At 37.2% G+C, this 13064-nt stretch overlaps 1 protein-coding gene across 1 annotated transcript; it reads left to right on the top strand.

Annotated features, from left to right (window-relative positions):
• The first annotated feature begins 239 nt into the window (after positions 1 to 239).
• Positions 240 to 12803, top strand: LOC144642720 (major facilitator superfamily domain-containing protein 10-like). Its single transcript, XM_078501765.1, has 13 exons — positions 240 to 830; positions 3428 to 3524; positions 4067 to 4170; positions 4752 to 4910; positions 5602 to 5793; positions 6263 to 6362; positions 8593 to 8704; positions 9225 to 9280; positions 9984 to 10036; positions 10523 to 10613; positions 11044 to 11091; positions 11254 to 11343; positions 12306 to 12803. The coding sequence occupies exons 1-13, from the start codon at positions 525 to 527 to the stop codon at positions 12395 to 12397; spliced, it is 1500 nt and encodes a 499-aa protein (XP_078357891.1). The 5' UTR covers positions 240 to 524; the 3' UTR covers positions 12398 to 12803.
• Positions 12804 to 13064: the final 261 nt, after the last annotated feature.

The following is a 13064-nucleotide window of genomic DNA, read 5'->3' on the forward strand; positions in this document are numbered from 1 at the left end:
ACGGCGAGTGTTTCCGACAACAAAAAAATTGCCTTTAGTAACTCACTTAAAACTTCTCTTAAGTGTTATCTTTTTTATTTGTTGCATGCTTGGGCTAGAAAAAAAGTCTACTAAAAGCATTCGGGAGGTGAAAATATAAAAAAAAACAACTATATTAGTTAAACAAAGCGCTCGTATAAAGTTCGGGAATTGTCGGATGAAATCGGCACAATTGAGAATCGGCATAGAACGCCTGATTGAATTTGCAATTTTACTTTGACTTCACGGAAATCAAGGATGTTACTTTGCCACGTTGGTCGCAGAATATAATTTATCAATGTGAAAAAGCTGCATTTGATTTTCTAAAGACGTGCTTAAAGCTTGATATTGCCTGACGACGGATTTATAATTTATGGTGAATACTAATTCGCTCATTTGCTGCAGTGGCTTGCCATTTCCTTGAGCGCTGAGGCAATATCTCTGACGTCAAACGGGGTGATAACAGAACAATATCTGAACTTTAAATACACCAGAGGGGTAATTATATGCTTTATAATGCTAACGAACTACTAAGTGGGAACAGTGAGCTTTTTCTGCGACACACGCAACAGCACGCTATGGACAATCTCGAGCTCAAGAACAGACCAGTTTCAAAGCCAACCGCTTATTCCCATGAAGTGAAAACAGACGAAGATGCAGGATCTTGTAAAGATGAGGGAAAAACTCGAGCTTTACCGTCCGATCGGGCTGTTTGGATTGTTTTCTTTTCCTTGCTCATCGACTTGCTCGCTTTCACGGTAATTCTGCCCCTGTTTCCCTCTCTTCTGGAATTTTACGCGAACAACAAAAAGGTAAGACAACTTCTTGAAACTTGGCTCTAAAAAGATGATCTTCATAATGACAAAGTTGTTTCTGACACGTAATCTCAATTCAGCTAGGATATTGCCAGCTGATATGATATGGCAAAAACTTGCCAATAACTGCACGGTCAAGCTTAAGCTAAAAAATATATTTTTTTTACCAATTTGTAAATTAACAGTATATCACTGGCTAGAAAATATGTAAAAATCGATTCTTTGAATTTAAAGAGTGCTTTCTTATTTATGGATGCATCAATTAAGACTATGTAACATGTTAACTTGTCTACATGTATATGGGAAAACCCTTTTAATTAATATCAGTCATGCAAACTAAACACTTGGGAGGGAAATCTGTGTTTTAATGGTGTTTAGATCAAGGCTCTCTCATTTACAGACTTTACATGACACTATTAAATCCAAAGTATCAGCTGCTTTTAAAACAAACACAGTGTTTTTTCCTGTTTGTGTAAAATAAACAAATGATAATTTATTCAAGACCTGGCTAAATAATCCTTTCTTTTCTATCTCTTTGAGTGACATACAAATACAATACTACAATAAGTGGTCTAATATTAATCTGTCTGTTTGGTAGAAATGGTTTAAATATTGTTGACATAACTTATTTACACAAATTTAAATTTAAAAAAATATGTGTAATTTCTTTGTCTTAATTTCATCTTTTCTGATTCAATGTACAATGTACATATTAATATATGTTCATCACATGAAACCTGAATTCAAAGTGGAGACAGCTACAGTAGTATATCTGACTGCAATAAGCATCAAATCTGATAAAGTTATGCTGATAAGTGTTAAAAAAAGGGCCAAATATTTCACAATGAATATAATAGTTAAGACCAAGTTAAGAGCATTTTAGTTGCCATGGCGACTAAAAGTTTGGAACTGGTGGTTAAATTGGAAATGAAGTCGCCTGCCTGAGGACCAAGAATGAGAAAAAGGATTGAAAGCATGAGCTTAATTTAGCGACTAAAATTTTTCACAGGCGACCAAACTTGAGCAGTCGGTGGCCAAATATTTACCACTAAGGAAAAAAAAAACTTGGAGGGTTGTAGAGAACAAAAATATTATTGTTGATGGTACCAGAGACAACAGCAACTTAAATTGATATTTAGCTTACGATGCAATTTCAGGGTTAATATGATTGGTATTGATTATTTATCCTCGCTGTGCATACGTGTCATCATCTGATGTTTCCACACCATTGGATACATACATAAGGCCTCCACAGTCTCTCTCCAGTGGGAGCGGTCTTGTGATGCCTTCCAGATCTCATTCTAGGTCATGATCAGGTGCAGGGACTTTTTTATTTCTCCGCTGTCCTTTGCCAAGCTGTTCTAGGCCTTCACCATTCTTGTTTTCCCTCTGGTGTCCAGAACAGACCTTCTATAGCCATGTGTGCATATAATATTGATCATTTATTCTCACTGTGCATACGTGTCACTTAAATGTGATATTGTTTATTTATCCTCACTGTGCATACGTGTCACCTAGGCCTGAATCCAGAGCTTGAGGCTAATATAATTAATAGGTTTAGAGGGTGTGATGCCATGGATGATGAAAACCCCATTTATCAACCCTTAATTTCTTGAATCTCCTGATAACTCAAACCAAAAGTAGTTTCTGTTGGCAGAGCTGTGCTTTAGCAGAGCCCAGGTGCCACAGGCACTTCCTTTCGTCTTTTGGCATCTTGTATAGTTATGCTATCATAAAAGTGTTTAAGACCTGGGCACCCAAGATTTCTTTCATAAGAGCCTTCGGGCACCCTGCAATTATAATAGCACAGCTTTGCTTAGAATTGCTATACTCTGTTGAACACTGCAACAACACAGATATCACAGTGTCCCAATTTCTTGAACCTATTTTTGTTTCCTTTGAAAGATTGCGAAATCGTGATTTGACAAAGGACAGTGATGTTGTGCATGACATTGCAATGCAAGTACAGCTTCATCTGTTCTCAAAAGAGTGGCAATTCTTTTATTGGCAGAGTTCTTACCTAATATTGAGTGGTTCCAGAAAATGTCCATACTCCCCGCTTAGAAATAATTGGAAATTTCTGGGGGAGGGTGGGTTCTCAAAGGCCAAAAACGTTAAGGAAATGTATGAAGCTTATTTGGAATTTCCAGTGGGGTTGCAGGGGAGGAGGTCTTAGGAAAATTCTTTTCCAAGGGGGAGGTATAGATAATTTATGGAACTAGACATTTACAACCTCGAGTTGAATTGAAATGGGGCAAGTTAGACTGGTCACAGTCCCCTATTTTTCTGTGAAGTCGTAGAGATCGATGGTTGAGTCTGACGGATGGCCATCTTTGTTCATGAACACGAACGAAAACTGGGGAGAGTGCAAAAAAATCTCTACAACTTCAGGGAAAAATAGGGGACTGTGAACAGTCTAGGGGTAAGTTAACTAAACTGTGATCAGTGTTCTCTGCAGATAAGAGAGATCTCAGGCCAGAAACTGACATCAGGTCAGCTAACTGACCTAACAAATTGAGTGTGAACTTTTGATGATCTGTCCAGGTCTGAGTCTGTGACTGACAATATCACATGATATTTTTTTTCCCGTTCAGGACTGGTTATACCATTCAATCATGCAGCAAGTCAACACATTCAGGGAGTTGCTGGGGATGCCAGACAATGAACGCTTCAATGTTGTGCTGTTTGGAGGTAGAATTATGTTGTGGTTTAATTTAATATATTCTTTTTAAATTTTTCAAACCAGTTTGATTTTTGTTTTTCATTATCTTTAATTCATTATTATCATGATGTGTAACAGAGGAAATCGATTAATATTAAATTAAAACCAAATATTAATTAAATCAAACCACGACAGCCTATACATGGGAATTTCTGTACAATGTCGGAGATTCCTTGTTTTTTGGGGCTGCCGTTTTTTGAGGATTCAGTAAGCCCTTGCAACCTTAGGCCTCCAAGTTTATTTTTTTCCTTAGTGGCCATTCAGCCACCGACTGCTCAAGTTTGGTCGCAAGTGAAAAAAAAATTAGTCACTAAATAAAGCTCACGCTTTCATCCATCTTCTCAATTTAAGTTGGTGACTTTCGGTTTCAATTTGGTTAGTTGCCATGGTGACTTAATTGGTCTTAACTTGGAGGGTTGCCTTGTACATGTATGGTGTGCCAGCCAATCAGTGAGATGAGAAAAACTCCATTATTGTCTAAAACTTGTAATGTTTTTATTAATTTTTCCAGGTTTCATTGGGTCGCTGTTTTCCCTTCTCCAGTTTTTATGTTGTCCTTTGATTGGAGCTGTGTCAGATGTATTTGGAAGGAGATTGCCAATGATGCTTTGCATGGTGAGAAAAGGTCTTTCAGGCTTCTGAAGAAATCTCTCACAAGGAAACCTTCTTTCAAAGGTTTTAGAAAACCTTTCTTGAAAACATTTGTGTTGTGCGAATGTCTTTTAATTTAGCAGCTACTGAGTGTAGCAGCAAAATCTCAGGAATATTAAGAAAAATGTTGACAGATCTAGATGTATGGGTCGTCACATAGTTCAAGGCAGCGAGGCGTGCTATCTATTTGGTTAGCCTAAATAGCACTTGCCTTAGCCCACATACATGTATGGCACTCCAGTTAGCTTAAATAGCACTTCGGTTAGCCTACTATACAGCGCAGTTAGGTTACTATATATACATGTAGGTAGCTTGTGGTTAGCCTTTCTATTTGGAGTAGGGATTTCTGCCTTGCATGCCTCACTGTCTCACCTTGCACGCCTCGCCTTGTCTGGCAAGCCTCCAGCGCACTCCTTGTTCCCTTGCACATTTGTAAGACTCTAGATGTACTGTATGCATGTGTACATGTGCTCTTTGGGCTTCTCAGGGAAGACAACTTTCAAGACGCATTTGTGTTTACTCTATTTTTATTCATATCATTTCAGATTGGGGTGCTGGCTTCTTATGCCGTGTGGGCGTATTCGTGGAACTTCACTATCTTTGTCATTGCCAGAATCATTGGTGGCTTGTGCAAAGGCAATGTAACCATCTCTACAGCTATTATTACTGATGTCACTTCTACAAAGAACAGGGGAAAAGGAATGGTAGGCCAATAATAAAATTTGAAACAATTGAAATTAAGTCAAATTGCATTTTATAACATTTGAAAACTATTTTAACACTTAGCTTGACATGAAAGTACTGCTCATTAGCTTTCATTTGAAACAGCCTCTAGCAGAGCCCGAGTGCCACAGGCGACTTAATTTTTGTCTTTGGGCGACTTGTACATGTATAACTTAAAAACATTTTTTTTTTTTTTCTTCTTTTGCTATCATGAAAGCTTTTAAGAGCTGGGCACCCAAGACTTCTTACATGAGAGCTTTCAGGCACCCTGTAATAATACAGCTTTGCTACATTATGCTTATAAATTATATTGCTGAAACAAACGTTGACAGCCAGGTTGGTTGACTTGAGGTTTGACAGACTGGGTTGGGGGTGGGGTGGGGGGCGTGGTGTTGTTGGAGATTTATGAAAAAATCACATCTAGGTTTAATGACATACAGTACATGTTCTATGTACCTTACATGTTAGATCTAATACAAAAGTCACATGAACACTTTATGGACAGAGGATTTACAGTTTTTTTTTTAATGTTAGAATATTAATACAAAAAATATTTGATTAACACCTGTATGAGATATTATAGAAAGAATAAAAAATAAAAAAATGCAAACTTTAAGGCTTTATTTCTTTCTTACATGTATAAACAATTTTTCTTTATAATGATTTCAACAGGCTCTAGTGGGTATTGCATATTCATTTGGCTTTATTATTGGGCCTGTGATTGGTGCTGTGTTTGCCAAGAGGTCATCACTTGAGAGTGGTAACCCATACCTCCTACCAGCCTTGTTTGCCATTACTTTGACTGTAGCAGACATCTTGTTTGTGTATTTATGCCTCAAGGAGACACTGCCAAAAGAAAAAAGGGTAAGCTTTAGATACTAGTTACCATTTTGAGCTACCGTGAATGGCCAACTTTTTTTCCGTGTTTTTCAGGCATAAAACATTCAAGTTTGTTTAGACAAACTGGAGTGTCGATATGTCAAGTTTAACAGCTTTGCTTGTGTGTCTTTGCACATGAAACAATTAATGGTTTTGAAAACTTTGGAATTAACTTTTTTATTCCTTCAATGAATGTCAACAGCAAAGGACGGCTTTACATTTATGGTAAATGCTGCAACAGCAATCTTCGATGTTTTATTTAATTTTTATATTTTGGGGAAATTTTTTACATTTTGTCTAGACAAACAGTTTGAACTGTTTGCTTGGAAACTCTCCCTTTCCATAAACTTGTATAAACTCTTAATCTTGAGAATTGAGAAGGTTAATTTAATCACTCAGCTTTACATACCAAATTAATTTTTGCAATAATTATTTTTTCCCTAATTTTTCAAAGGCAAAGTCTTTGCTATCGGAATTTAGAAATGCCAGCCAGCTTCTCAGCCCAGTATCACTTTTAAAATTTGATGCTGTGGAGATCAGGTCTAGTAAAGAAGGTAAGCATAAGAAGGTGGGAAAAATGAATTTATGAGTGCAGGGCTCGAGACTAACGGTAACCAACTAGCCAAAGGCTAGTAAAAATGCAGTTTTGGCTAGTAGGTTTTGGCCTTTCACTGGCCAAAATGGCTAGTGAAAAAATCAGGCATTAGTGGCAAGAAACCGCATTTATTAAAATCGTCTCTCAGAGAATATAAGTAACAAGTAAACTGTTGACATTATAGAATGTGAAGCTTTAAACAATCTAGTTGACAAAAATGCATGTACATGTACAATTTTTATAGTGAAGAACAAAGCCCAATTTTGTAAGAAGAAAAAAACGTGAAGGTTTAAACATTATTGCACATTGTTTTCACCCTCCCCCCCCCCCCCCTTTAAAAGAAGAACTATGCTTAAAAATTGTGGCTAGTAGAAAATAAGTTTTGGCTAGTGAAATCAAAGCTGTCACTAGCCATTTGGCTAGTTAGCAAAAAGTTAGTCTTGAGCCCTGGAGTGTACTTTTGGGACCTCAAGGGAGGGCGCTTTTTTGAGACAGGGCACTTATTTGGGACAGGGAGCTTGTTTAATTTTTTTAAGAAACCACTTAATGTTCATAACAAAACTTTAATAAATATTAAAATAACTAACAATAACAGAAACTGTAACAGTAACAAATTGTTAAGAGTTCAGTTACTTTTAAAAGAATTGTTCATTTTAGCAGTAAATATATACCTGTACGGTACATGAGTTAATCTATTTGACGTTGATCACTTTTGTAGGGGGCAGTTATCCACAATAAAAATCCACAATAAAATCGCCATGAAATTGCTGCAATTTGCAGGCGTGTAAACTAGTGGCGATAAAATGACCACGATATCGCAGGAGTTTCAAACCTGTTTGAAACTCAATGCAACTTAAGCACGACAAAAATTGCATTGAGTTGCGCGGCAAAAATCGCCCGTATAAACGGGCCTTAAAAGCTTCTTGTTTAATGAGTGTTTTGAGATTACATTGGACATTACATAGTGTATGATACTTCACTAGTTACGTACTAGATATTAATACTCTTTATAAATTCTGACGCTGACTTATTTGAGCGTAAACAACGCTCATAATGTACTCAAGACGTTTCGACCGAGAATCTTCGGTCTTCTTCGGTTGTTATCATGGCATAAAAAAAAAAACGGCTTTTTAACGGTTTCACATTGTACGCGCGTGCGAGTGACTAATACAAATACACGCGAACGCTGCGCGAGACTATGAACATTATGTAAGTGACTTATATACATCAGGTGTATTTGTATTAGTCACTCGCACGCGCGTACAATGTGAAACCGTTAAAAAGCCGTTTTTTTTTATGCCATGATAACAACCGAAGAAGACCGAAGATTCTCGGTCGAAACGTCTTGAGTACATTATGAGCGTTGTTTACGCTCAAATAAGTCAGCGTCAGAATTTATAAAGAGTATTAATGTCAACTCCTGACTGTAATTTTGGTATTTTTCGTTTAACGTACTAGATACTCTACTCACAATACTCATAGGGGGGAGCAAGGGGGGCTACAAGTTTTTACCATGAGTAAATTAAAGTCAAAGTAAATGAACAAGCGTTCTCAAGTTATCCACATTCATCATTTGGACATATTTGAGCCTGCAGTTGGCAGGACATGTGTCACACATAAGAACCTAGTATATGACCTCGCTCACCACGAGTCTCCCATAACTCAGTGGTTAGAGCGTCCAACCGATATTCTGGAAGGTCATGGGTTCGACTCCCGTTGGGGGAACTCGGAAAATCTTTTTTCCGAGTATTCAACTTGAGAACGCTTCTTTATTTACTTTCACTTTATCCAAGTTGCCATTTCACTTTACATAAATTAAAGTCGTTGTTTTTGTTACTTACATAAAAATTAATATGATCGACATTAATTATGATCTAGACACATAGATAAAAGAAAAGATATAAAAAATTGTTATGGAAATAAATTTCGAAAATAAACAAATCACATGGATCCACAGCTTCTGCTGAGTTAGGCTTTCCAAAACCAAGACCATTTCTTTTGATAGGTTTTAGTGGTACATGTATTGTTCCCTAGCGATATCTGTTTTTTTAACTTTCACTGATTAAGTGCAATAAACTGTGAAAGCTGGTACTTGCAACTTTGTTAGGGTGTTTCTTAAAAGAAGATTTGATCAACTGGTTCAAGTAATTAACTTTATCTTGACTTGAATGATTTTTTTTGAACTGTAGATTTGAATACAGTCCGTGGTCTTGGCTTGGTGTATTTCCTGTTTCTGTTTTTCTTCTCTGGCCTTGAGTTTACATTAACATTTTTGACACACAAGAACTTCAAATATTCAAGGTATGTAACTACAAATTTGCAAAGTTTTTAGACAAAATTGTACTGGAAACATTATTTTACATAATTGTGACCTTGCACGGTAAAACGTGCACTAACGCTTTCCGGTTTAACAACTCAAAGCGTTTGTAAGGCATCAGATAATCGTTAAAACGTCATAGGAAACCGTTAGAAGCGTTAGAATGGCCGTTAGAAAAAGTTGTCGTTTGAAGCGTTAGAGAAACCGTTAATGAAGTTTAATATGTGAGTCGTTTGATACGTTAAGAAAAATCGTTCGAATCTCCGTTTAGGACGTTTAAAGCATTAGCAAAAAAACGTTTAGAATTTCCTTTCTCGACGTCTGAAATATTAGAAAAATCAGTTAGAATTATAAGTCAGACGTACTGTTTCAAAGAAGTTCAGGATTATACATATAATGTCTTCTCTTTGTTGTTGTCATATTCTTGGGAGGGTCTTCTCCACTGAGGTGATAAAAAAATGACTTGCAGGCTTTGTAATGTTTTGAATTTGTTTCATTTTGTAGCATGCAGCAAGGGATGATGTTTTTTTTCATAGGAATCACCATGGCACTTGTGCAAGGTAGAGACTAAATAATTACTAAGTCCTATTGATTGAGTTCGGTAGAGAAGCTTAATTAAGAAATTCGATTTATTGTGACCTCCACAGACGCGGTTGTTAGACAAAATTGCATTTGTGGGGAACGTTGCAAAAAATTAGTTATCCTCCACATCCTTCTATCTTCCAAAAAGAGAAAGAAAAGAAACCTAGAGGGCGATACAGTGCCGACGGGTTTTTAGTTGCTATCTTCTCGTGCGTAATTCACGCGTAATTAGCTTGTATGTTTCTCGGAGAAGCGTCATGTCACGGAATTTTACCGTGGAAATGCAGAAACGTGTTATGCGCAATTATCAAAAATTATTTCAAAAATCGTTTACTAGCGAGACTTGTGGTATTTTGAAATTCGAACTTTAGTTAATGGTCCGGTTAAAAACATTTAGCAACAGTTTTTTAGTTTAGATTTTTTCACTGCTGTTAACGTATGATGCTATTGCATACCAATGTATGGTCGAAAACGGAAGATGTACGGCGTAGCATGCATGCAAACTTGTGCTTTAGGTTTAAAACAAGATTGTGTGCTTTATTTGAGGGTGAACATAATTTATCAATCATGACTCATGTCAACGATCTCAAAAACGTGCAGTTTCATGCTTGAGGAAATTTCCTGGGTTAGGTAATTAATAAAAAAAAGTTTTACATTTTTTTCTTCTTTTGTCCTCGTTAGGTGGTTATGTCCGTAGACAAGCTCCAGGCACAGAAAAGAAAACAGCTCTAAAGGTATAACCACATAATCATTCGGTAAAAAAAATTAATGTTGTCTGATTTCGCCTTTACTGGATACTACCCGGAGGAAGAGTGACAGCAATCCCAAAATGCATTGCGATTGGAAGAATATTATCGAAATTTTCGTGACGTCATCATTTTGCTCAGAGGGCCGACCAAGCACTGTCTACATGGCTGGCCTATTGCGAATCCGTGAATTTGATTTGCTGAGACATTGTTGATTATTCAACTACAGCTATTATGAGGCATAATTTTTTAATTATGTTTGAGAAGTTATGTAAATTTTCTGTTAAATTATCTGACAGAAAAAAAGAAGCATAAATTAGGATGCTCATTATTTTTTAATTTAACATATACAGTACGTATATTTAGGAGATTGACAGAATGTCCGAAAATTAATGTGTATTAACAGTGGGGCTACAGTTCTGCTTGTTTTGATGACAATTGTATCAAATTGTTTCATTTTCTTGAACCCTGCAGGGCATGGCAGCCATTATGCCAGCGATGGTGATTGTTGGTTTGGCAAAGACTATCCCCATTCTTTACATGGGGCTAGCATTGTTCTCATTTGGTAAGTTCTTTTTTCGATAAATGCTTTCCTTTTTGATTTTGGAGCTCTTTAAAAGCACATGTTTTGATTATACAGTGGCTGAATATACACCGGCTGTCCTAACTCGCTCGGATATACTTTGGGGCACGCGCGAGTGGCGAGCGGCGCCACCTTGGGGCACGCGCGAATATACTCTGGGGCACCATGGATACTATCCATAGGGGCGCGCGCGAGTGGCGAGGGGCGCCTCCTTGGGGCACGCGCGCGCGGCTTCGCCGCTCCCGTGTACTTCTCGTGCGTGCCCCAAGTCTACCCGAGAGCCTGTAACATGCTTCACCACCCAGGCTAGCTTAAAAAGATTCAAAACATTAATTACAAAATGTTACCGAGGAGCAGTGTTTGGACACGTTTCCCTGTAAATGGAAAGTGATTTTCTTTTTCTCTCTTTCAGGTTCAGCAACGGTAGTACCTTGTTTGACAACTATGATTTCTCATCACGGTAAGCGGATGACATAATCGTTTCATTTCAAGTTTGACTATCCACGTAACAGTCTGTTTGTTTGATTGTTTTCCTTTTTTTGGGGAGGGGGGAGAGGGAGAGGAGGGTTTTGACAAATTTTCAGTTATAAGATTTCATAGTTCAATGTATCGCTTCTTTCAGGAAACGCTGATCAGAAGGGAAAGGTCATGGGAATATTCAGGTCTCTTGGGGCCTTGTCTCGAGCAATTGGTCCTTTTGTGAGCTGCACAGGTAATTGGGATTGTATTTGTCTGATTAACTGTCCAATTTGGTCTCACGAAGTTATGTTACAGTTATCAATACATTATCTGATACATGTAAAGCTAGCGAAAGTGATAAGACTCGAGACTCTCGAACAAAGTATGAATTTCCGAAAAGGGCGGCAACTTGTACTTAAGTCACCTGTTGAAGGAGGAAATCTCGGTTTTGGTAAATATTCATAAAACAAATCGAAGAGTATTTCTGACCACAATCTCCAATCCAGAAATAACGCGAGTACTTGCCAGAATTATCACGTCTGTTTGGCGTCATACGAATATGTCACGTGACGGCGTCACGCTAAGCCACGTCTTTGCAGTCCTGTGCAGTCAGCTGTCGAACATCCGCAATAAACGCCTCATGCACCCTTGCCTCCACCTTTACCTCCCAAGCGTGATCAAAATCTATATTCTCCTTTACAAGATTTATACATTGTTTAGCAGACAGCTCATAAGAATAAATAGTTCGTCAACTTGGATAGCGTGATTTTCACTCGAGTGTCGAAAGTAATTCGCTTTGGCATTGGTTTTGCATTACTGCGCTTAGTGATTTGTTTAAAAAATTCGCGCCACTTTCTCAACCAATCAGAAGTAATCCAAACCAATCGTATCTCGTTCACACATTTTTTCCCGCGCTTTGTGCCGGCTACATGTTTTTGCTCCGAGTTTTGATTGGCTAACTGGATTGTCTGTGTCCTTTCCGATTGGCCCAGTGGTTATTTTGGTTTTACAACACTCAATCCAAAATCGCTCTATTATCTTGATATACCCGCATTTTTTGGAGGAAAATCAGGCGTTTTATATTGTAATGGTATTCGTTTTATTGGTTCGTGCGTGCGTCCGTTTTTTCGTTATTTTCTTGTAAGTTTGTTTTATTTACTTCTGTATTCATTTGTTCGTTGATTAAATGATTTTTCGTTTATTTGTGTCCCTTAGTCTACTGGAGTGTTGGACCCTTCTGGTGTTACTTCGTTGGCGCCCTCCTGTTTATGATCCCCATGCGGATACTTGTGAAGCTGCCTGCTTAAAAATTACAAGATTCGAGAAAGATGTCTTAATTTATACCTAAATAAACAATATAACGATGCATTGTAACTTAAATTACATTAAGATTTTGTTACGAAAGCTAGCCAAAAGGCGAACGGGCAGATTTTCTGCCGCAGAACTAAATCGTTGTTATTCTAAGAACTAGATTGGTAGATTTTTTCATTGATCGTATTGGAATAAGTTGCACAAATTAATGTAGAAATTGTAAGATATAAAAATAATAGACACAGACAGATGATGATCGACTCTGTCAGAACTTTTTACAAAGCAGTATTTTTTGGGCAATTTAACTGTCGTAATTTGTTTATCCTGTACCATTGAACATTAACACATGAAGTGTTTGTATGTACAGTAATTTTAATAATAAAAGCTTGTCAGATACTTAAATGTAGCGTTCATGTTATTTTAGCATTTTCAAAACTTTAAATAATGATTCAACATTTTCTGAGGTGGCTCCGTTACAACGAAACTGTTTAAAAATGCGTGGAAAATAGATATAAATAAATTAATACAATTCCCTTTATCAAAAGATATCAGGACATTTATATATAATATTCAGAAAAAAACGGCTATTTTTAGAACAAGCTCGCAAACGTTCAAAGGGTTCACATACCAATTCAACAACAATTATAAATATCTGAAAAAAGA

The sequence above is a fragment of the Oculina patagonica genome, chromosome 2 (assembly GCF_052425735.1).
Source record: "Oculina patagonica isolate OP01 chromosome 2, crgOcupat, whole genome shotgun sequence".
In the NCBI taxonomy this organism is placed as follows: domain Eukaryota; kingdom Metazoa; phylum Cnidaria; class Anthozoa; order Scleractinia; family Oculinidae; genus Oculina; species Oculina patagonica.

What these genes read in the sequence shown, in the direction of transcription:
- LOC144642720 (XM_078501765.1), top strand. Translation starts at nt 525, where the DNA reads ATGCTTTATAATGCTAACGAACTACTAAGTGGGAACAGTGAGCTTTTT. An exon ending in TTTACGCGAACAACAAAAAG is followed by an intron (nt 831 to 3,427) that starts GTAAGACAACTT and finishes TTTCCCGTTCAG; the next exon opens with GACTGGTTATACCATTCAAT. An exon ending in CACCATGGCACTTGTGCAAG is followed by an intron (nt 9,281 to 9,983) that starts GTAGAGACTAAA and finishes TGTCCTCGTTAG; the next exon opens with GTGGTTATGTCCGTAGACAA.